The 25,453-nt window shown below is 46.8% G+C and overlaps 1 protein-coding gene across 5 annotated transcripts in view; it reads left to right on the forward strand.

Annotated features, from left to right (window-relative positions):
- Positions 1–204: 204 nt before the first annotated feature.
- The window catches only part of MASP1 (MBL associated serine protease 1), a 62,470-nt gene continuing 37,221 nt past the window's right edge, over positions 205–25,453 (forward strand). For 4 of the 5 annotated variants that reach the window (XR_010068161.1, XM_063306253.1, XM_063306254.1 and 1 more), the window contains exons 1-2: positions 206–416; positions 2,565–2,790. Coding sequence is in view for 4 of the 5 variants with exons in the window: in XM_063306253.1 (XP_063162323.1) it covers positions 412–416; positions 2,565–2,790 (231 nt within the window). In the remaining variant the exon portion in view is untranslated. Of the gene's footprint in view, positions 417–2,564; positions 2,791–25,453 lie in introns of all 5 variants that reach the window. The other variant, XM_063306252.1, reaches the window with a different exon arrangement.

Here is a 25,453-nt window from a genome sequence, read left to right on the forward strand (position 1 = left end):
GTGCATTTCTGACAACAAGCAAATTCCGAACTCACACTTCTGGGCAAAGAGGCTGCAGAGACTGATAGGCTCATCCCTGGCCGGGAGCGCGCGGGGGGTGGGGTGGGGTGGGGTGGGGGGAGCGTGTTGCTGCTGGCAGGTTTGTGTGTGTGTGCGTGCGTGTGTGGAGGGGAGAGTGCAGAGCGAGGGAGGCGTGACCAGCATGGGAAATGCTAGAACCCCAGACACACTCCCTCGCACACAGACACACGCACACTCCCTTTCTCTCGCTCTCCTTCTCACTCCAAGCCCGGGAACAAAGATCCGGCAGCCGGCTGAACGTTTGCGAGCGCGCACGCCCCGGTTAGCAGCCCGCCCCGCCTCGGGAGGCGTCGGAGCACGCTGAAGATAGGGGGATCCCCGGGAAAAAGCATGAGGTGAGTGGCTGGCGGAGGGAGGGGGTGAGCGTGGGAGCTGGGCGAGGGTGCATCCCTGTGAACAGAGCACGCTTGCAGGACGAACGACCAAAGGTTCCTCGTTTTTTCTGCGGAAAAAGGTTGGATAAAGACACCTGTCAGTTTTGCAGTTTCTTGACGGTGCTTTCGTTCCCAAGTGACAATGCACAAGGCTTATCCCCCCCTTTTTTTAATCTCGCATGCACCCTGAAGGATGATGATGATGATGATGATGATGATGATGATGATGATGATGATGATTCCTTGCCAGGCGTGGGTGGCATCAAGATTCAGGGATGCCTGTCTTAATTAAAATGTATGTTCTGGGTACCCTGAAAATCTGGTCTCTGCCTGTTCAAACAGGAGGAGCTGAGAGCGTGTAGAGGGGGAAGGGGGGTCTCCCTCGGGGAAAGACCCTTCTCCTTGGAATTGTAAATCAAGCCTCACATCCAGGACTGTTCTCTGGGGACGCTGCAGGCCGGAGGGATGCCGAGCTGGGAATGAAAAGAAAAAAGAACCGGGAACTTCTGTTGGTTTCCTTCTGGGATCTCGGTGAAGCTACTAGATATTGAAAAGTGCAGCTGGCTTTTGCAAAGGGATTGCAAGTTTCTAAAATAAGGGAGCCATCCTCACCGTCGAAAGGACTCTGTTCGTTGACTTACTGCTTCTGTTTCAGCAACGGCAACCCGTTTTTTTAACCTTTGCAGTGTTAGAAATTAGCCCGACCAGCAGAGCGTTTGGAAACGGGAAGGTCGTGCTGAAAAGTAGCAAGACGTGGCGTTACACAGAAGAGTTTCAAGGGAGAGGGGCAAGCTTTCTGGTGTCACCGAACTGTTGTTCTCGCGTTGCAAGGGGGAAAGGGCAGGAGGCGACCGTGACCCGCTGTTCAACAGTCTCATTTGGTAGGCGATTCCAAGGCTGTGAGTCAACTGCAGCCTCTAATATTTATTTCAGTTTGGAATGAGGGTGACCAACTTTGCTATACCTGCAGAATATCTGCCCGTTTTACAGATGATAGGCCCAGAAGACCTGAACATTTTAAAAAGTAGCATTGCTAATTGCACATACCTCAGTTCAAAAGCATGTTGCAACCAGATAGCTGAAAACTCAGCAGCTGAATTTCCAGCAAGGGTGTCCTCGGGGAGGGGGTCAAAAAAGTCAAGATGGCAGGACTCTAAGCCCTGTCCCATTTTTATAAGCATGTAAAAAGAGGGTGAGCTCCAATCACAAGGTTGCAGCCTTGATTTTTTGGACACCCCCCCCCCCACCAGTTGCCCCTGATTTTCCAACCTGCTAAACCAAGTTGTAATGCTAATCTTGGCTTGTTTTCCTTCTTTCCCCCTGGATTAGCATGTTGTGTAGATACAGCTTAGTTTACAGTTTGGTGCCCTGTTTTAGTTCGTTTACAGTTAGTTTACAGTTCGATGCACTGTTGAAAATGGAGTATTCCCGTTGCCAGACTGACAACATTGTGAGAGAATAGCCATGTGCAAACTGACAAAGCTGTCACAAGATGTTTACACGGAATCGGAACAGAGAGATCCTGGATGGGATTCCATGGTGTCGTTGTGTACTTAAAACAGTGCCTGCAACTCCCTTGGACCCCTTAAATCTGCATGGGAGGGGTGGGAATGTTCCGGAACAGTGTGTCTCAACCTCAGCGACTTTAAGCTGTGTGGACTTCAACTCCCAGAGTTCCCTAGCCAGCAGTGGGGAATTCTGGGAGTTGAAGTCCACACATCTTAAAGTTGCTGAAGTTGAAACACACTGGCGTGGAAGGAGGTGGGGATAACCTTAATGAAGGAATGCAGGAGCCATTAAGGATGAGAAACAACAACCGCCCAGAGGGGATAAATTTAATAAACAAACAAACAGACAAACTTAGTCGTAGGAAAAGGGAAGGTGTGAGAAAGAGACTCAGAATAACACCACCTTGACTCTCTTTGGTAGAAGAGGGGGCAAATGAAAACTTTGGCAGGCTTTCAAGATTCTGTTATTCTACCCGTGACAATAATGTAACCTTCTTGTAATCCTCGGGGTGTTTGTTCCCTGAGCTGGCCTACCTTGCAGGGCTGGCAGGCGTGTGGAGTCAGGAAGACACCCAGGCATCACCCTGTTCTCGTTCCGTAGGTGCCTGCTGATTTGGTGCCTTTGTGCCACGCAGCTGCTCGGAGCAGACGCCATCCAGTTGAGCGACACGTTTGGAGAGATCCTCTCCCCCGGCTTTCCGGACTCTTACCCCAGCGATTCAGAAGTGACGTGGAATATATCGGTGCCGGGTGGGTTTCGCGTGAGACTCTACTTCATGCATTTTGACCTGGAGCCATCCTACCTTTGCGAATACGACTACGTGAAGGTAAGAGCAAATCCACGTCTCTCCTTTTGGGCCTGTATCGTTTCAGGATTTTATTTATTGGATTTATATCCTGCTTTTAATGACCACTCAGGGTGGTGTATAGAATGATCCCGTTTCAGACCCGATTTAACGACCATTTTTACGGCAGTCGTTAAGTGAATCCAGCTTCCCCAATGGACATTTTTTGCCCGAAAACGGTAAAAAAACATTGCAAAATGTGATCACGTGACCTTAAGATGCTGCGACCGGCCGTAAATGTGAGCCAGTTGCCAAGCGCCCAAAATGCGATTGTGTGATTGTGAGGGGGGTGTGCGATGTTTTGTGATGCTCGGAAGTGCTTTAGAGGCCATAAAGCACCCTGTTCCAAGGCTGTCGTAACTTCCAATCATTAACCAAAGGCCGTAAGTTGAGGATGATTTAGAGAGGCTTAAACATTACCATCACTGCAAATCCTGGTATTTAATGTGTACTTTCTGGATTGAAAAGACATTCAGAGCACTGCTCTTTGTCACCCCTTTTCATTCCCCAAATAGCCTGACGTGGACTTCAGACATGCATCACAATGTGTTTTAAAAGCATCATTTGAGAGATAATAGGTTTAAATTGCAAGATTTGCCCTGGTTTAGCCAGGCCTTCCCAAGTCCATCGAGTGAGTAAAATGGTAACAAGGCTTTCCAATTTTACAGTAGTTTTTTTGCAGAGAATATGGGAAAACAGAGGTGAAATACTGCCCCCCCTTTTTTGTAGGGCTCTCTGGCAGTTTAGTAACGCTTTTTCAGAATGCTTAGCCATAATCTACATTTGCAATGATTAACCGTTATGTGCATGAGAATGTAGAATTTTCTTTCCTGGCTAAATATTGACACAATGAGGGGAGAGGGGGAGAGACTTCAAAAAAATAACTGAAGTTGCCTTGCTCTACGGGATAACAGACTCAAACTGCTGTGTGGAGCCTCCATGTCCAAAGAGAGTCTATCTGACAAGTCAGGCAAAAGCTTTTCTGGAATGCAGGGGAGCGCAGTTTCAAAATTCTTGGGAAGCACTTAAGCATGATTTGAAAACAGACGAGTTTAATGTGAGCAGACAGATGGGTGGAAGCAGCGGTGAGCCGATGCTGGGAATGGTGGAGAAGGTCCTTTGCCATGAATCTCATTAGGAAATTGAGATGGTCAGTAGGTTTAAGGTTTTAAAAGTATATAAATGTTATTTTTTTATTGTGACTGACCATCTATCATGGTGTGTATTGATTTTGTTTCTTTTGGGTAATTTCAGTTGCTGTTAAGATTACTGCACACAATTTTGGTGTAATCTTTTTTTTTTTTTTAATGTGGTTGGACCGTGAACTGGGGGATACGTGTTACAAATATAATGTTTGTTTGTTTGTTTGCCTGGCATCATACGGGTCAATAGAAAAAAAATAAAATGCCATCTCTTTGATCTGATCCAGATTAAGAGGTTTTATGTGCTGAGAACAGGATCGGCCATCTTTTAAATTAACTCTGCACATGCATTTTGTTTCATTCTATTTTAAAATCCCGTCTTCCGTGAATCCCAAGGACTGGGGAAAAACACCCATTTTTTCTGAGCTTCGGTCTTTAAGATTTATTAAGGGAAAGACTGAAGTGAGGACACAAGAACTGCAGCAAGGAATTTTGCTTTCAGTTACGGAACCTATATATATATCAGTGTTTCTCAACCGTAGCTGCTTGAAGATGTGTGGACTTCAACTCCCAGAATCCCCCAGCCAGCCATGCTGGCTGGGGAATTCTGGGAATTGAAGTCCACACATCTTCAAGTTGCTAAGGTTGAGAAACCCTGCACTGGATCAAGTTCGGGCATTACCTTGGCTTGATTTGGGGAGAAGACCAAAGGTTGCTCAACCTAGTTCCACTACGTTGTTTCCAGAAATCTACCTGCACTGCCCCATGCTTTGTCTCTCATTCCTCAGATATACTGCCTTTGAACGTGGGGTCTCCACCTTGTATTTCTGCAACACTGTGGGAAGCCTGTCTGAATTTAACTGAAGTGTTTTTGTTATTTACTTACATATGTATCTATCGAATTTATAATTTATCTTGTTATGCATCTGTTTTACACCATTCATCAGTTGGGCAATAGTGATCTAGTCACACAAGAAGGGTTGACTTTTTGAACAAAGATTAGCTTTCCAAAATAACTGACACAGAGACAGCGGTATGGGGGGGTCAGAAAAGTCACAATGACAGCCACAAGTATGGGATCAAAGCCCCACCCGTTTTTATGTGTGTCTTTCCAATGCAGCCTCCTTTCCTCCTTTCTGATAATCTGTTTAGTCTTTCTCTGATCTTCTCCAAGCATCAAGGCCAGAGCCTGTGGGTTGAAGAAATACATACAGATCGAATGATTTGTTATTTAAAAATGTGTCAGAGCCATGGAGGAAGTGTTAGAGCACACCCCAATTTGACAGATTAATTATCTCTACCCCTGCTGGTTCCTTCTGACTGTGTGTGATTCACACCTCCCTGGTGCTGGGCAGCAGAATTAACTATTCTAGGTGAGAAAATCTGATGAAACATGCATATTCAAAGATTCCATCTGTGGGGCTGAAAACTGCTGTTAGCTGAAATGAATTATGGAATCGTAGAATCAGTGGGTGGGAAGGGACCTTGGGGGTCTTCTAGCCCAACCCCCTGCTCCGAGGACCATTGCAGACCATTGCAGACCAGTGGCTGTCCAACCTGAACTGAAACTTTCCGGCGATGGAGCCCCCATGATTCCAGGAAGCAGGATGTTCCCTCAGCATAGCTGCCTGGGGGATTCTGGGAGTTGAAGTCTACACATCTTCAAGTTGCCAAGGTTGAGAAACCCTGGTCAAGAAAGTCCTTATTTGGCGTTTGGACCTCCTTCTGTGAAGCTTCCGCCAGCTGGTTCTTGTCCTACTCTTGGGCACAGTGGGGAATGAGTTCAAGCCCTCTTCTCTGGGGCAGTCCTTCCAGTGGGAGAAGCCTGTTCTTGTGTCTCCTCTCCACCTTCACTTCTTTAGGCTGAACAGCCCCAGTTCCTCTGACTTCATAGGACCTTGTGGCCACCATTGAGATGGTGGAATGTTGACTTTTTCTCACAAAGTCTTCTTGTGGGGGCGAGGATCTCAGTGGTTACTTTGATGGCAACCCACAAATAGTTTGGAATGATCAGAAAGTAAAAATGGCCCTTGCAAACAAAGCTGTTCTATGGCCATGCAGCTTGAGCTACTTCTTGTAAACACGAAGTCTGCAAAACTATGCATTTGGGGACAGACAGTGGTTACGATGCTATCCAGCCCAAATTATTAGTTCCCATCTTTGGGTATTTTTCAGCCCCTTACTATCAACAATCACAATTCTGATTGTCTCAGTTCCCCATTTTTGCAAATCTGCCCGCTTCAGTTCACTGAACTTGAGAATTGTTTCCAACTTGGTGCTAAAATCTATATATAATCTTGGGGCATGTTTTCCAAACTTAAGCTTTTAGTCTTCAGTTTTTCGATTTCCCAGACATAATGCTATTGCTCATTGTATTTTCATAAATACGTGCACTGCTCGACAAATGTTTCCATTAGATGTTGTTTTAAAAGATAGATAAACTCATGGCAGGATTCAGGAAACTGAGGATTAAAAGTTTAGTTCCTTTGGTTCTCCTAACTACAGGACAAACAGGCCCCAATAAATCCCATTTTTTCCTGCCATATCAACCTTACATTGTTTTCATCTCCCCTCCAACCCACAGCAGAGCCAGCTTAAATTCATCCTTAACTGTTCTGGCTCCAGAGCAGTGTTTCTCAACCACGGCCACTTGGTGATGGGTAGACTTCAACTCCCAGAGCTCCCCAGCCAGTATGGCTGGCTGGGGACTTCTGGGAGCTGAAGTCCACCCATTGTCAAGTGGCCAAGGTTGAGAAACACTGCTCCAGAGTAATGTTTTCCTTCTTCTCTGACACAATGTTGGCTCTAGATACAATCTGGCATTCTTCATCCACCCTATGGTCAATGATGTGGCCAGGGATGGGATCTGCCCAACTCCTGTTGGTCACTTCTGGCTGCTGTGGACATGTCCTGTTCCTCCAGTTGCTGGGTTGTCCCTCCATAGACGTCTTGGCTAGGACTGTAGGAGAGACGGTTACTTGGCTCTGGCAGAAGGATCTGCTTGTAAAATGCTTTCCTGGCATTTGACAAAGCACTCTCATAAGGCTCCTTATAATCAAGGATTTAGGGCACTTCTGGTGTCTTAGTTTAGCCTGATTGAATGAGTGGGCCATCAAGTTATTGTCAGCTCCTAGCAACTACATAGATAGATTTTTTCCATGATGTCCCCAACCTGGTCCTTGGTGCACTCATCATCACTGTGACTGAGTCCATCCACCTTGCTCCTGGTGGTCCTCTTCTTTTTCCTTCCACCCTTCCCAGCATGATGGACTTCTCAAGGGAGCTGGGTCTCTGCATTGATTGATGGATGATGTTCTATTAAGTCAGTTCTGACTCTTAGCAAGCACAGAGGTGGACCTTCTTCAGGATGATGTGTGTCCAGCCTGGTGTCCCAACAGTGCCCCCCTCACCGTTGTAACCGAGTCCCTCCACCTTGCTGCTGGTCCTCCTCTTCTTCTCTTTCCTTCCACCCTTCCCAGCATCAGAGCCTTCTCCAGGGAGCTGGGCCTTCGCATAATGCGTCTGAAGTAGGATAAATTGAGCCTGGTCATCTGTGCCCTGAGTGAGACCTCTGGGCTGATTTGTTCGATGATTCATTTGTTTATTTTCTCAGCTATGTATGGTATTCTGGAAAAGTTTCTCCAACCCAGTTTAGGCAACAGCCCTGGGATTCTTCAGAGGTCTCCCATCCAAGTACTAATCTGGCCCAGTTTTGATGATTCACAGGTGGTTGTCTTACAGGCTCATTGCTAGGGAAGAATCATGAAAGAGAGCAGCCTTCTCTACACACCGCCTTTCGGCTTTGGTAGAGGTCTTTGGTTACTCTTTGCAGGAGAGAAGATTGTAGACATTCTTGACCAGTATTTCTCCACCTTGGCCATTTTAAGATGTATGGACTTCAACTCCCAGAAGCTTGCTGGCTGGGGAATTCTGGGAGTTGAAGTCCATACATCTTAAAGTGGCCAAGGTGGAGAAATAATGGTGTAGACCTTGGCTCTGTAGCTCTTCTGGTGTGGGGAAACCACTCTATCTGCTGAGCCTTGATCCTATTCTACGTGTCATCTCCTTGTGGTGCTTCAGCTACAAGGGTCAGGGCCATCTAGCCGTTCATTGTATCTCTGGGAGAAACGATGAGAATTAAGGATGAAATATTGGGAAAGAGGGCCCAACGAAGGGGGGAAGTTGTCCCGGAAAGGAAGAAGAGATCAAAGGAGAATAGAGTTGGAGGTCATTGGCCAGGGTTCCATATGGAGTTGATATTTGAGTTATGATGGTTTGGTCTGGCTTCTACTGGATTGTTTGAGATGCTATAGGGTGCTTTTAGTTTGTGAACCACCTAGACGCTGGCGAGGTGGGTAGTATATAAATGAATATATATGGTGACCAATATAATGACTGATGGAGCCAAGCATGAGATATACCGTGTTTGCTCTTGCATCTTTCCTGTCTCCAGTCATTCTTATTCTCTCTCCCAATTTTCATTCTCAGTCTGGATTCTGTCCCCAAGGAATTTGGGAGATCATCAACAGCCAGGGCTGTGTAAGAATGTATTGGCCAAGTGCACCCCACATACTCATCTGGGTCAAATTGTGAACATACCAGGCCTGGTTAGTTCTAACCTTGGTTTGTGCTAGTGTATTGGGCACCCTGAGCTCCTTTGGTTAGAATATCAGCCAGTGTATTATAAGGACCCAGAAAACGGGTAGATTCAGGTACCAGGTGAAGTGTGTGGTGTGAATATAGCGGAGAAGAGCCTACTTTTATCCTGAAGCCGTTTACCCCTCCATCTGTTGAACTGGCTAATTGTTTTATGCTCTGCTCTTTCAACATCCTGCAGATTTAGGAGCATCATATGGAATCAATAGTGGCTTTGAGTGTGCAGAATATCTTGCTTTCATCACTTAGCAATCAACATTAGGCACTACACAGATGAGGAACATCTGTTTTGGAGAGACCATGCCTACAATTCTCACCATCCCCGTCAGATTGGCTGCCTGAAGGTGATAGGAGGGTGCCGGTTTCAGTGTTCCCCGTGGTTTGAGACCTAATTTGGCATCTCTGGCTTCCAGGGGTGGCCACAGGGTGTGGTTAAAAGAGTCAAGATGGCAGCCACAATGGCGCGATGGAAGCTCTGCCTGTTTTTTATGTGCATTCAATTGCACCATCATGACCGCTGTTTTGACATCTTTTTAGCACTTCCTGAGGACACTCCAGCTGGCTTGCATTTTGCTTGGCCCTTGTGGATCCTCTAGAGCAGTGTTTTTCAAGCTTGGCCACTTTAAGATGTGTGGACTTCAACTCCCAGAATTCCCCAGCCAGCGCTGGCTGGGGAATTCTGGGAGTTGAAGTCCACACATCTTAAAGTGGCCAAGCTTGAAAAACACTGCTCCAGACCAGAGATGATTGGCTGGTTGCATTTGAAGGGATCAGCAGTTACATGCAGCATCAAAGCTCTTTCCTCGTCTTCTCCAGCCCCTTAAAGGCAGCTGATTGAAACCCAAGACATGGAAACATGACCCTGTATTTGGGCAATACTCATTTTAGCGCAGGAGAGAAGGTTTTGACTGCTCCCGCAGCGCCCTTCCATGAAGGCAGCAGAGGAGTTTCTGCACCATGAAGACAGCTCTCACGTTGCTACACTTCTGTGGTTTTGGGGACTTGTTAAATGCCACAAAAAGTCAGCCTGGATGTGGCTCCTTGACAGCAGGCTGAGCTGGTTCCAAAGGGAACCTGGGCACTTGTCTTCGGTTCCTTCTGCACATTGTTTCTTTTTTCCTACAAATTCCATGGAACTTAAAAACATGCTTTTTTTTCTCTTTTCCCTTCCTTCCTTCCTTCCCTCCCCCTGCTTCCTTCCCCCTTCCTTCCTTCCCTCCCTCCCTCCCTGTCTGTCTTCCTTCCTTCCTTCCTCCCTCCCTCCCTCCGTTTCTTTCTTTCTTTCTTTCTTTCTTTCTTTCTTTCTTTCTTTCTTTCTTTCTTTCCTTTTTCCTTCCTTCCCTCCCTCCCTTTCTTTCATCTTTCGTCTTTCTTTTTCTGATTTTAGAGCTAGTCAGAGTGTCCCATGAAAAATCATAAAAGTAGGCACTAAGGGAATCCATGGGCTGCTTCCCCAGGAAAGCTTGTCTCTTGTCCTGATTGAGTGCACATCGGCAAAGTTTGTTCAAGGTTTTTATAAGGCATGGAGCCTCTATTCTAACCTGAGTGAGGACAACGGTGGCAGGGTTGTCCTTGGGGGACGGGTGGTCAAAAAAGTCAAAATAGCGGCCATGACCACATATAAAAAATGGATGGGGTTTTGATTGCGTGTTCATAGTCACCATCTTGACTTTTTTGACCTCGCCTCCCATCAAGAAGCTGCTGTGTTGCTGAGGATAGCTCGGCCCTCCTATTTGTTTCCATTTCGTCCATGACATCCTGAAGTCTCCTTTTAAAACAGGGCCGGGGAGTTCCCTAGCCAACCTTGGCTGAGCTCAGAAGGGCTAAGCAGACTCCAGTTGGAGTCCTTATTAAATCCTTTATTAAATTAAATCCTTCTTTAATTTACTGATTTGGTTATTTACACCATCCTTAAGAGCATCAATCCAAAAGAATCAAAACTCTTAAGGAATAACAGCGCAAAGGAGCTATGGAGACTGCCCCGCTATTATGGCAGCTAAGCTTGGAGAAATACAACTCCCCTGAAAGAAGTTCTAAAAACCACGAGGGAGGGGGCTTTATGGGCTGGGGGCCACCACTGAGGAGGCACGTTGTTTCGTCCATGTGCCCCCCACTTCCGAGAGAGGGGGGACTCCTGAGATGCTCTCCCCTGTCAGGCAGGTTCAAGGCTTGTCCACCCTGCCTGGCTGTCCCATGGCCAGAATGGGCAGACCCCCAAAACGCTCTCCTTGCCCCCCAAGAATCCCCCCTCTTGGCCTTTGGGGGCTTATCTTTCAGCGGCCACCCTTCCCACACCAACAGCCTTACGGGCACCGGCTTTTCTGGCCAAGGGCCTCTTCCCCATTCGTCTTGACTCTTGACGTGTGGTTTCCGAGAATTCCTTCCATCCTGCCCTGGAATTCCAGGCCTTTAATGAGGAGCACAGTTTCTATGTATGGGTCACAAGAGGTGGGCGAGACCCTGCCCAGCCCAATTAGCGCATTCCAGGCCAGGCCTGGAGGAGGTCAATGGCCTCGTCCAGGGACCGTGGGTGGGACCAGCCCGGAGAGGTTTCCCATGAAATGTCAAACGCCTTGAAGGAGACATTCCCTTTCCCTTTCCCTTTCCCTTTCTCTACCTCTACTGGGGGGGCGGGGGGAGGCAGCAGCTCTTAGGGCATTTTCAGCCCATGCTGATGCAACGCAGGTGACAATGCAGAGTTAGAAGCACCCATTCAGGCTTAGACACCTTGGGGGGAGCCCCCATGCTTGAAGCTGTCTGCCGTCCAGTTCTTCCCCTCCAGCACTTTTTGGCTGGGTCCACACAACACACTAGACCAGTGTTTTTCAAACTTGGCCGATTTAAGATGTGTGGACTTCAATTCCCAGAATTCTCCAGCCGGCAGGGTATGTTGCACTGAATTTAGGAGTCCTAGGTTTCCCCCACCTCTAACAAGACCATACTCAGAGGGAGGAGATCCAGAACTAGCAAGTGGGACCACTGGATAGAGAAGACTCTTGTAATGGTCTGTGGGAAAGACCTTGGGCGACGGGGCGAAGAGAGGCTGCCGAGGGAACAGTCAGATAAGAGAGGGCAGACCCCACAGCTGGATAGTGGGTGGGGCAAGAGAGAGGAGATGGTGGGAGAATTGTACTTTCAGTCTTGCAAGATTTCTGTCAGCCTTCCCAGGTAGACCAGACAGGAAACAGGACCCGATAAGCTAATTCAACTTTATTGGACGGCTACCTTACAGAGTCTTGCACGTCTGCAAGTACAAATCTCCCACTGTCTCCTTTACAGCCTGAGAAGCTAGGGAGGGTCCCTTCTGAGCCTCTTGCCCCGCCCACTATCCAGCTGTGGGCTCTGCCCTCTCTTATCTGACCCTTCCCTAGGCAGCATCTCTTTGCTCCATCTCCCAAGGTCTTTTCCATGTACCATTACACTCTAGAGCAGTGTTTTTCAAACCTGGCAACTTTAAGATGAGTGGACTTCAATACCCAGAATTCCCCAGCCCTGACTGGGGAATCCTGGGAATTGAAGTCCACACATCTTAAAGTTGTCAGGTTTGAAAAACACTGCTCTAGAAGGGTATAACAGAGGAGATGTCCACCACCAAGCTTGCTAGGTTTGGGGTCCAATCTAGCTCCTTCCCCAGAGCATCTGAGTCGGGGCATAAGACCCCAAATATTCCAGTCAATGCTGAGCTCCTCAGGGCATTTGTGTCCCTGCGTGAGCTGAAATGGGAGCAAACCGTTCCTTACTTTTCCTCTCCATAAAGGAGGAGAGAAATACGTAGTTCTCGCTTTCCAAGGGCTGCCTGCTTCAAGGCACCATTTTTTTTTCCTTCCCATCTTTGGCGATCCGTGCTCTGCCTTGGGGATGAATCTTCTCTAGTGAACAAGTTGACATTGTGACCCCAAAGGGGAGTCCTGCCAAAGAGAAAGCTTTAATGAGCTGTCAGCTCTGGGGACATCCATGATTTATGGAAAAAATATGCAGTCTGCCACAGAAGGGGACACCCATTAACAAGGCTGTAGGATGTCTCTGTGTTTAGTTTAAAGTCAGAAGCCTGTTCCCCTTTGCTCTTGAGGGAAGGAGGCAGATGGCTGCAGGCATCTTGAGGGCTGAAATAGAGGCCCTGGAATGGAGGAGAGACTGGGAAGCACAAGCTACTGTGGTGGAAAAATCAGGAGGAGACAGGAAAAGATGAAGAGTTCAGCCTTGCCTAAGATGCTCTCCAGATGCTGGAACTACAAGTCCCAGAATTCCATAGTACACCCCCCCCAGCTGGTTGTAGAACCCTAGGAATTGTTGGCTGGGTTCTTAGTGCATGCCTGTCTGAGCTAAAACAGGGCACATAAATCAGGCCATTTAAAAAAACCTGGGTTTAACCTTGGTCAACCCAGCCCATCTATCCTTGCTTTCCCATCTTCTGTGCTTTTGAGTATTGTAATACAGGTAGTCCTCGCTTAATGACCACAATTGGGACCAGAATTTTGGTTGCTAAGCAAAATGGACATTAAGCAAATCACGACGGGTGTTAAGTGAACCATGTAATTGTTAAACGAATCACTCAGTTCCCCATTGATTTTGCTTGCTAGAAGCCGGACGGGAAGGTCAAAAATGGTGATCACATGACCATGGGACATCATGATGGTCATAAATGTGCCAAGCACCCAAATTCTGATCACGTGATCACACAGGGATGCTGCGACAGTTGTAAGTGTGAAGACCGGTCGCAAGTCAGTTTTTTCAGCACTGTCGTGAGTCTGAACCATCACTAAACAAATGGTTGTTAAGCGAGGATTACCTATATACAGATATTTCCTTTGCCCTTTCTTAATTTGGCTTTCCCATTTGCCCCAAAAAGGCAAAAGTCAGAGGAAGGGTCTTTGGGAGCCCCCGGTGAAGTTGCATGAAAGAGGCAGGACAAGCGGCCAAACCGACCCTTCTCCAGCCAGGCCCGCTGCCTTGCGGCTCTCCCTGACAGGCCATGCCAAGTCGTTCCATCGGTTTCCTGCTTTTGGCATCCCAATTCCCTGGCCGCTGAGCCATTTGTCAAAAGCACGGGAAATCTGGCCTGGCAGGCTGGACCACTCTGCGCCACAAGACCTTGGCAATGGTTGGCTGAGGAGGAGGAAGCGGAGGAGGCAAGCATGACAGGCAAAGGGTGCCAGCAAACAGCCACCCTTCTATTTTCGGCTGAGCAGTGCCAGAGAAGGGGAAAATGAAAAACGAGGGAAAAAGCTGCCTTGGAAAAAATCCAGAAAGTCTAGCCTGGTGCGATGCCCACCAAACCAGCCCTTTTCTATCTCCACCTATTAATTTCATGGCTCATAAAGGGGCCGGGAGTGAGGGGGGAGCAACCTCTAGTTCTGCCCAATTTCACGACCACATTGTCTATCTGCAGTCCTTTGCTTGGTAAATCCGGGTCCGTCTCAAGTCAAGTTACAGATCCGTGCAGTTTTCTGGGTTTTTCAAAGAGGCTTTACCACCACCACCCCACCTTGGCATGCATTTTTACCAGTTTCCTCTAATTTGGCTTGAGACGGGGAAAGCCAATTTGGGCAGACTCCCAGAGACTTTGTGAAGTTCTCTGCATAGTTTTCCTGGTGACCCTAAGAACTGATTTGAGGATCTTGGTCAACGTCCCAGTTTAGCTTAAAACTCTGGGATTGTGCATGTGTGCAAATGGTGGTCATTTCTATGTGGATAAAAAGATCAGTGCTTCTCAAACTTGGCCACTTTAAGCCGTGTGGACTTCAACTCCCAGAATGGGAGTTGAAGTCCACACGGCTTAAAGTGGCCAAGGTTGCAAAGCACTGGTCAAGATGGTGGCCATGACCATGCGATTAAAGCTCCACACATTTTTACTGTGAATTCACATTAAAAACAGGCAGAGCTTTGACTCCACCATTGTGCCCATCATCTTGACTTCTGACCATATTCTGCAGACACGCCTGCAAAGGATTGCTTCATGTTTAAAAGCAGAATGGGCAGAAAAGCATTATCGGAAAACAAAACCATTTAAAATAAATATAGATTAAAGAATTGATTGGAAGCAGCAGGGCTGGCACCATTTTAGTGGACTCTCAGGAAAAAAAAATACCAGGCTTTCCAAATTTCCCCTCCCAAAACCAAATATAGAAAAAAGAAAAGAAAAAAGATGGAAATATAGATTATAGTTGTTCAAACCCCCATCACTGCCTTTCCAGAATCTGATAGTTGCTTGCCCAGCTACTGGCTTAGCAGCTGAGAGGTTATGGAATGCTGATAAAAATTCCAACTTTTCTGAAATTTAAAAAAACGAGGTGCACCCAAGAGATACCGGCCCGGGTGCTGAAGGTAAGAAATTCTGCAGTTAATGAAGTGCCACTCTTTCAAAACCTTTCAGTTGGGCATATAGACTGGTACTGTGGGAATGTTATGCCAACTATATGTGAAGCTGATTGCCAGCCCAACAAGGTAGACCAGACCAAGAAACCGATGCCAGTAACAGAATCTTGCAAGACTGAATGCGCCACCTCCCCCTTCCCTGCCTTTATCTGCAAGAGCACTAGGAGGGGTTCTGGAGGGGGGGCAGCATAGGAAGGTTTAGCCACGTCCCACCTCGGAGCAGTGTGGCCTCAGGCAGCTTCTGGGTGCCCGGTCTCCTTCTTTCCTCCCCACAAGACAGAGGGGAAGGGAAACTGTTCAGATTCAGATCTTTTAATTAAGAATTCAGGCTGGAGTCTCTGTCTGGAGAGATGTCTTTCCCCCGGCCCAAACCCAGGAACAATCCCCTCTGGCACATTTGTGGAATAAAAGCCCTGGGGAGGGATAATAATGTCACCCTCCAGGAAGGGACCGACAATGCCTTCAGGGTGCCCGGAGGGAGGAGAGATGGCCTGCTCCCCCTTGGCACCGAGAAATCCCCATCTCTCTGCTCAAAGCCCCAGGCTGCAATTTCATGCCCCAAAGAGAAAGGGGGCAAAAGATGGCTGGGGGAAGGGCCAGGACAAAAGTCCCCCTGTCCCAGATGTGTTCTTGCTCCAGCTGGCATCGCCCTTTGATTTGCAGGATGCTTTGCTGTGGCAGAGAACTCAAGAATGGCACATCCCCTCTCCAAAGAGATGACTCTAGCCGTTGTTTCACTTAAGATATATACCAGGCCATGGCAGGGTGGCATCAGGTATGATATCACAGCATTAGTGATGATGTATCGTGTGAAGAGATGCCCAGGTGACACAAGAGCCGCCCCCGGACTCCTCACTTTTCCTATCTCAGCTAGAGCCGAGGGAGGGAGGGGAGAAAGGGAAGAAGGAAGGAAGGGGAGAAAGAGGGAGAGAGGGAAAAAGAGGTGAAAGAGGGAGGGAAGGGAAAGGAGAAGGAGAAGGAGGGAAGGAAGGAAGGGAGAAAGTGAAAAAAGAGGAGAAGGAAGGAAGGAAGGAAGGAAGGAAGGAAGGAAGGAAGGAAGGAAGGAAGGAAGGAAGGAAGGAAGGAAGGAAGGAAGGAAGGAGCTAAAAGAAATCCCATCAAAGGCTCCTTCGATTCTGCAAAACTCCCGCAACGAGTCAGAGAGAGGTTAAAAATCTTTCCTCCTCAGATAGAACCCAACCCTAAGCCAAGGACTGCCTACCAAGCAGGAGGAAAACGTGTTTACTTTTTCATTCACTGTCAGCCACAAGCCAAAATAAGGGGAAATACTATTCTTTTCCTGCGCAAGCGGTCTGTTTTTTTTAAGCCATGCATTTCTAATCCGTAAATCCTGGTTTGAAACGTTTCCCTGCAATGTTACAAAACCTGATTTACTAGAAAAGCCGGGGTCTGAAAGTCACATCCAGAACTGAGCTCAGCACACCGATTTTACTTTTTAAAAAAATAACAGAAATGTGTGTGGGCGGGAAGGGCTGACATTTTGATTGCCACCCTCACACCTCATAGACCCTTTGGAAGCCCAAACACATTTTTAATCAAGTGCAGTTGTAAATAGACAGTTCAACATCTTACTCTACCTAGCAGTGTTTCTCAGCCTTGGCAACTTGAAGATGTGTGGACTTCAACTCCCAGAATTCCCCAGCCAGCATGCTGGGGGTTGAAGTCCACACATCTTCAAGTGGCCAAGGCTGAGAAACACTGGCTTAGTGTGTTGTGTGAACTTAATCACCGGCTAACTAACCACTTAGCACGATACAACATGCTAAGCTACAAAGTAAGTAACCAAGGTGAACACCCATCAGACTTCGCACGTGGAACATGTGTGCAGCTGTTAAGCCTTTCACTGATCTGGTTTAGGGGGTTGTGTGAACCCAACCAATGGGGTCAGGCCAGGCAAAGTTGGTTTTGCAAAGAGTGTGGGGGAATGTTGTCCTCCTGTTCAAACCATGAGTTGATTTGCAGTGCTGGTGGGGGGCCTTTAGCACGTGGAAAGGAACAGGAAAGGGGCCTTTGCAGAAATGAAAACATTTGAGTCGACCCAGCAGAGCGTGGGGGATGCCGAGAATCAGAGAGAAAGCCCTTCGGCCCCAAATAAAGAACATCTTGCCTACGTGAGCTGGCTTCTCACACGTTTTTAAAATTAGGAAGCAGAACTGCAGATTAATATCTGTCGCTGTGTGGACTTTCTCGGATGGTGGGGAATTCAAGTGCAGCCCGTTAGTGCTGCAGCTCCGTATTTGCTGTCCTGACTGTGTGAAAGGAAAAGGCCGGGGAGTTGGTGCATCAGCATGTTGCACCTCTGGAAGCCAACAGGCAGCCAACAACTGGCGGTGGAGGGCGGGGCTATAATTAGAAGTCCTGGGGCCAAATTTCCAGCTTGGCTGTACATCATTAAAGGATTTTGGGGTGGCCAAATGTTGCGCATTGAGAACATGCTAAAATTTGCCATTCTGTGTCTTGGGGGAAGCCAGTCATTGTCTCATTCTGCCAACCAGGCAATACATTAAACCATCATTGGGCTTGTTTGGGATTATTTTGTAATGTGAATGCAGGTTAAGAAGGTTGTGTGAACCAGCCGAAGGTGTGGTCTACTCTAAGCTGCTGTTAAGTTACAAGAGTGGGGAAGAGCAGCATTTGCCCGATACACTGAGCTTCTTGGAAAGTGAGGTGAGACACTTGGAGTGTTGTGAGGAATAGTTTGAAAGAGGTCAGCATATTTAACGTGGAGGAAGAAGGTTAGAGGAGGCAGGATAGTCCCTTTGCACCAGGAGCTGACATGTTCCTTTTCCTCCAATGCGCAAAACTAGAGCAATGGGTAGAAAGTACATTGAAGATAACTGAAACTGAACATTAGGAGTAAGGGACCCCATAGTTAAGAATGGATACAGGTACTCCTCGACTTATGACCGTTCGTTTAACAACCATTCAAAGTTATGACGGCACTGGAAAAAGTGACTTATGACCATTCCTCGCACTGACGACTGTTGCAGCATCCCTGCAGACACGTGATCAAAGTTCAGGCGCTTGGCAACCAGCATGTATTTACAATGGTTGTAGCATCCCAGGGTCATGTGACTGCCATTTGTGATCTTCCCAGCTGGCTCCCGACAAGCAAAATCAATGGGGAACCGCATGATTCACTTAATGACTGTGTGATTCACTTAACAACCATGGCAAAAAAGGTTGTAAAATTGGGCACAACTCACTTAACAACTAAATGATGGAAGTTCTGGTCCCAATTGTGGTCATAAGTTGAGGACTACCTTGAAATTACCTGAACAGCAGATTATGCACTGAGCAGTGGATTGGACTAAATGATCTCTAAGATCCCATCCAGCCATGATTCTGTGGCGGTGGACCCACGACAGCCTTGATCTGGGTACTGAATTAATCCAGCTTCTGGGCTTATGCAACACACGGAAGGTTAAACTGACCCAACAGGGCAGATTCACCCAACGCACGAAGCCTCTGACCACCCTAACACCCGCTGCGCTGAGTCTGTGGTGAGAACACACCGGCCAGGTCTTTCCTGGAACGAAGGCAGACCGTTGCCAGAGCACCGCTCGGCGTTTCACTTAAGTCGCTTATTTCTAGGAGTGCCGGGGGTGGGGTGCGGGACAGCGTTGTTGAACGCAGCAGAGAACCTCGTGGTCAAACATTACAAAGAACTTTGTACCCCAAAAGGACCGGGATGGACAGACCGCGGGGATCCGAGCCACAGTGAGCTCGAAGAGCCATTTTACGCAAGGAGGAGCGATCCACGGAATAAATAGAAACTAGACTGCGATTCAGCAGAGAATCGCCCGTGCTGCAGCGTCCCAGTGCTGAATAGCTCGAGGGCAGGGAAGCTGAATTGAAACGAGGCAGCATCTTTCCCTTTCCCTTCCCTTCCCTTTCTTTCCCTTTCCCTTTCCCTTTCCTTTCCCTTTTCTTCCTTTCCCTTTCCCTTTCTTTCCCTTTCCTCCTGCCAGCCCTGTTACATCACGACAGAGGTTCAACCCAGGGCTGTCCGGGGGACCGAAAGGGTGCCAGAGCTGTGTGGTGGGACTGCCAGTCTTGGTTGCACCGCAGAGCGAGAACAAAGAGGAGTGAAAGAAAGAGCCGAGATCCAGTGCCAGGAATAAGCACAACACCCGGAGGCAGGACTTTTGCAAGAAAAAACAGTTCTTCTCCAAAATCTCACCCCTATTTCCAGTGGCCCTCCCTGCATAACAACCCCTGCAGCAAAAACGAGCTTTCTGCCAATGGCTGGCACTGGGGAACACACACACACACACACACCAGCATGCGTGCTGCCTGCCTGCAAATCTGCCCCCCTCCCTGGCCAAGGTACTCTGTTCTTCCCAGGCTGACTTGGGCCCAAGATGCAGCATGGAAAAAAGAAAAGTGAAATTCCATCTGCAGGGTGCCAGGCTGGGGAAGCTGGAGAGAACTTGCTTTAAAAGCAACTCTTGCCAGTGTTTTCCCAGCATCTCTTCCCAGTTTCCAGTGCCTATCAGGAACATACACACCACCTTAAGCCAAAAAGCCCATCGGGTTTTTCACAAATCACCTCTCAAGATGAACTGATCTGATCCGGCTAAGCTGAGCCCAGGGAATTCTCAGCAGGAGAATTAACTCCTTAAATTTCTCGCACTGAAATATTTTATTTTTCTGGGTTTTCATGGAAAATGTGTGCTAAGTACACACGGATTACACAAAAGGCGGGCGCGTGAAGCCACTTTATATTGACAAGATAACTTCCACGATACATTGGCTGTGACCAGTGAACCTGGTTACCAAATTAGCCCAGTTTCTGGGTTGGTGAAATACATGGAACGGTAAACTAACCAAACAGAAAAACTAACCAGGTTAAATGGGTGCACTGCAGACTGTCTGTTTTAGCCTTCCCCAGTCCAGTACCCTCCAGGACTACAATCCTCATGGGGCATTAAAAAAAAAAAAATCATGCTGGCTGGGGATGATGGGAGTTGTGGTCCCCCCAATCTGAAGAGCACGTGGGTAAAGACAGCTGGTCCAGCAGCAGATTTTCTGTGTTCAGGCAGAAATCTTTTCCATTCCTTCAACACAATCACATTTTCGTAACAATGCCAAGGGATAAACAACACATTTTGGTTGGCACTCAGTCTATTCTTCCAGGAGTATCTTTTCAGCTCCCCAAAATGTCTTATTTACCAACCTGAAGCTTTCCCTCCCCTACCACTGCTTTAAAGTTAATACTCTAACTTGATGCAAACAGTATTGTTCCTGCATCTTGCGTGAGCTTTGACTTTGAAAATGAAGACAACCTTATGGAAACTTTCAAGTGGTCGCATGACTTCACTCATTGGCAGCTGATGCCATCACATGCTCGTGGCAAAATGAAAATAAAAAGGGGATAATTTATGTTGGGGCAGGGCGTGGTGTGGTGCCTTGGAAGCTGACCAGCTTGGCGTCACCCAAAATGGGAGGGCTGGCTGGTTTTTTCTTCCAGAAGAATTAAAAAGCGGTGCTCCAGCTTGACCACATACTGTCAACCAGGATGCTGTTAAAACTACCAGGGCAGGATCTGTCCTTCCAGGAAACAGCAGGAGCCCAAGTGGGATTTATTAATTGCATTGGTTCATTCTGAGGGCTTGGAGGATCTGGGGAATGAAAGTTACATGCGAAGGAACGGAAGCCAGATTAACGCAGACCGTATATTTTTCATTCCACTCTGCCGCGATGTGCACGTCAGTTTGAGCAAAGCCTCTGCCCATTGCTTCCAAATCCAAATCCTGTTCAGCCTCTGGTTCCAGCTGGAGATGGGAGTGGGGGAAATATAATTTCCCCAGTAGGCCTAGATAATGTTGAAAAAGGGATACTCTTTATGGCATCTGCATTCCTAAAGAAAGAAAGTTGCAGTGCAAGGCTTCAGGATCTCTTTAATTTTATTAGCATGATACTGGAGGAACCCGGATGTGCTCCCATCCCTGGGAATCCCTATTAAAGTGCAGATGTTGGTGCAGCCTCCACTCGAAGGCATCCAGAAAGGGCTTCCCACCACTGTTCTAACCAGCTCCACTGCCAAATTGCTCTTAGGAACTTTTTTCTGAATCTTAAATGCCTCATTTCATAAAGGTAATCCTCACTTAACCACCCTTCGTTTAGTGATGGTTTGGACTTGCAACAGTGCTGAAAAAAACAACTTATGACCAGAACTCACACTTACGGCCATCGCAGCATCCTCTGGTCATGTGATTGCCATTTTTTCCCTTTCTGGCCAGTTTCTGGCAAGCAAAATCAAAAGGGAACCTCGTGATTTGCTTAACAACCACATGGCTTGCTTAATGGCCACAGTGATTTGCTTAATGACTGCTGCAAAAAAGATTGTAAAATTGGGTCAGATTCGCTTAATGACCGCTTCACTTAGCAACCAAAATCCCAGTTTTGGTCATCAAGTGGTCATTAAGTGAGGACTACCTGTATCATGCACTCTAGAACTTGTCATGTGATATCCTTTCAAGTATTTGAAGAGCACTATTCGGTTCTCCCCCTGGTCTTCTCTTCCCAAGGCTAAACCTGCCCAGCTCCTGCAACCAAGTTGTCAACTAAGAGTGTGCATGTGTGGATAGATGTGTGGGGTGAAGCAGGGAGACATGTCATAATGCCGCAACTCAGAAGACTCCTTCTCTGCGCTTGTGACATGTCCACTGAATTATTGGAAAGTCCGGTCTAGCGCTCTTCCGTAATAGCGTCAGACCCATGTCTGAAAATAGCCCTGTGACAGGATGGGCCCTGGGATGAAGCAGGAGGAGCGATCGATAACAAGCAAGCTCCATCCTTGACTAGAATAAAGGCAGGATTGTTAACAGGTGACCACACAGCCCAGTTCTGAGCTCACAGCCAGCAGCACCCGGAAGTAGCTGGTGGAGAGGTGTGGACCGCGTGCCGTTCTGATTGGCTCGTGTTTAAGAAATGGAACAGTTCCCCCCATGACACGCGGTGCCACTGAAACCAGAATGCCACAGGCAAAACTGCAAAAACACTCAAACTACAGCCACGTGAAGCCACTTGTTGGCGGAAGAGTGGGAAAATCCTGAGTGCACACAACTAACGCAATCCCCTGCGCTCGGTTCTCTGTATAATGTCGAGATAGGCAAATGCTTTGGTTTATCTTGAAGTGGGATAAATTTTAAATATTTTTGTCAGGATGGCTTTTTACGGGGTAAGCTAAATGTTTCTGTTTTCTGGATGCCACTCTTACTTTTGGTAAAAGGGTATTAACAAAGCTACTTTTTTTATATATGTGCCAGTAATAGGATGTATTTTTGTCAGGATGGCTCTTTAAGGGTTATATTAGTAAGGTAATTTTCTTTTTCATGCCAGTAAGATAATGCTCAAGATCCTGCAAGGTAGACTTCAGCAATTCATGGAGTGAGAATTGCCAGATGTACAAGCTGGGTTTAGAAAAGGCAGAGGAACTAGAGACCAAATTGCCAATATCCACTGGATAATGGAAAAAGCCAGGGAGTTTCAGAAAAACATCTATTTCTATTGACTATTCTAAAGCTTTTGACTGTGTGGACCATAGCAAATTGTGGCAAGTTCTTCGTGGTATGGGGATACCAAGTCATCTTGTCTGCCTCCTGAAGAATCTGTATAACGACCAAGTAGCAACAGTAAGAACAGACCACGGAACAACGGACTGGTTTAAGATTGGGAAAGGAGTACGGCAGGGCTGTATCCTCTCACCCTACCTATTCAACTTGTATGCAGAACACATCATGCGACAAGCTGGGCTTGAGGAATCCAAGGCTGGAGTTAAAATCGCTGGAAGAAACATTAACAATCTCAGATATGCAGATGATACCACTTTGATGGCTGAAAGCGAAGAGGAACTGAGGAGCCTTATGATGAAGGTGAAAGAAGAAAGTGCAAAAGCTGGCTTGCAGCTAAACCTCAAAAAAACCAAGATTATGGCAACCAGCTTGATTGATAATTGGCAAATAGAGGGAGAAAATGTAGAAGCAGTGAAAGACTTTGTATTTCTAGGGGCGAAGATTACTGCAGATGCTGACTGCAGTCAGGAAATCAGAAAACGCTTAATCCTTGGGAGAAGAGCAATGACCAATCTCGATAAAATAGTTAAGAGCAGAGACATCACACTGACAACAAAGGTCCACATAGTTAAAGCAATGGTGTTCCCGTAGTAACATATGGCTGCGAGAGCTGGACCATAAGGAAGGCTGAGCGAAGGAAGATCGATGCTTTTGAACTGTGGTGTTGGAGGAAAATTCTGAGAGTGCCTTGGACTGCAAGAAGATCAAACCAGTCCATCCTCCAGGAAATAAAGCCAGACTGCTCACTTGAGGGAATGATATTCAAGGCAAAACTGAAATACTTTGGCCACATAATGAGAAGACAGGACACCCTGGAGAAGATGCTGATGCTGGGGAGAGTGGAGGGCAAAAGGAAGAGGGGCCGACCAAGGGCAAGGTGGATGGATGATATTCTAGAGGTGACGGACTCGTCCCTGGGGGAGCTGGGGGTGTCGACGACCGACAGGAAGCTCTGGCGTGGGCTGGTCCATGAAGTCACGAAGAGTCGGAAGCGACTGAACGAATAAACAACAACAACAACAACAACATTTTCTTTTAGGTGTGTTAGTAATAAGATACAGTCAGGTTACTTTTTGTTAGTTACAGCTGGCAGAGAGGATTAAAAGTTATAGGGAGGAGGGATAATATTTAGTTATTTTTCTTCGGTGAAAATCTGTGTCTGGAGGTTTTTCTTCTATGTTCTTAAATGGGGAAAAATTGTGTTAGATGGGGTTGTTGTACTGCAAGTGGAAATGGACTCTAGAAATAATGTTTTCCATAGTTAAAATTGGAGTAAGTGATTGATTTTCTTTTTTACTTATATCTTTGATGCAGAAAGTCAGAAGTCACTTCTATGTACTATTTGTTTCTGTACGTTTATAGTTTTTTTCTTTTTTCTTTAGCTCTGTATTCTGTCTTTTCTATATTCTGTCTTTTGTATTTTCACTATACTTCAGAAAAAAAATTAATAAAGCTCTATAAACACACACACACACACACACACAGTCTAACCTCCTGGTCAGCGCAGAAGTACTGCTGTTTCGGAGCAGCCCTAAAGTCTGTATATTTCAAAAGAGTGCTAAGCTTGCATTTGTAAGAGCATTCAGCAGACCTGACAATTGTGCTGGAAAGTGCCAGTTGAAGTGTCCTGGCTGTGGAGGGCAATGCCCAGGGACTGGCACAGAGGGGTTATGCCCCCAGCAGCTTAAATCGATGAATAATGCCAGGTTAGATGCCCACCCCAATCAGGCAGCAACCAAACCGTTGGTGACATATGCCAGATTGTACCCAGGGGCAACGTGTATCATATTGCAAGCGGGGGAAAAACTGTCTTTAAAACCAGAACAGCTAAGCATGACTTGAAGCTGGCTTAGAGAAGACAGCCACATATTGAGGACGGGGCAGAAAAGAGCAGGTCCTGGGGCACCTTTCTGCCATGGTTAGGGAAACACGTTGTGTGAACTCAGCCGTTGAATGAGTGGGAGAATTGGGCTCCTTCTGTAATGGTTTAAAGACGATTCGGTGCCGTCCCTGAAAAAGGTCTCAGCCTTGCTTACAGATGTGAGATTTGACTGCTGTGCTGTTGTGAATCCTTTCTCATTTATTCCATCGTTTTGCTGCTTGTGAGCATTAAAGTAGCTGGCCCCCAAATCCTTTACAGAGATTTAAGTTCTTGCCCCAGACCACTGCTGGAAGGATTCTGCTCAAAAATTTGCTAGTCTGCAGCTGACATCAGGCCCTCTAATCCAGGGGTTCTTAATCTGGGGTCCACAGACCCCCAAGGGGTCCTTAGGTAGATTTCAGAGGGTCTGTGAAATTGGATGGGGGAGAATTACAACTCGGACAGCACAAATGAGAATTCTTAAAAGCCATTTGAAGGGTGTTCGGGTTGGTGTTGCTTTATAAATACATGTTTAATCTTAATACTAACCTATTTTAATGTTATAACAGCTTCATATTCATCGTGAGTGAGCTTTTTCTTTGAAGGAGAAAAAGGATAAAACTAAAAGCCTCATTAAAAAAAAAACCAAGCAGGGCTTCTGGCCTCCATTTGCTGTACTTGTGAAATTCCTTTGCCCTCAATGGACATTCTTAAGGATGTGATTTTTAATGATATAGATGAGGGAAATCTTTTAGTTCAAGATCCTGAAGTCGACATTATGGATGCTACTGAAAGTTACAGGCTTTCTTGGTTAAGCTGCCACTACTGTATGGCAAAAGAGATTGGAAGCCAACATCTTTGCAAACTTTCAAATGCTGGAGACAGCGCTTTATAGAGATTAAAAAAGACTCTGACAATTTAAATATATATTATCTGAGCAGGGCACCTTCACCAGACTGTCAAGAGGAATCCGTGGCACAAAAAGGTTAAGAATCTCTGCCTTAATTTAT

Source organism: Candoia aspera, chromosome 6 (assembly GCF_035149785.1).
Source record: "Candoia aspera isolate rCanAsp1 chromosome 6, rCanAsp1.hap2, whole genome shotgun sequence".
Taxonomy (NCBI): domain Eukaryota; kingdom Metazoa; phylum Chordata; class Lepidosauria; order Squamata; family Boidae; genus Candoia; species Candoia aspera.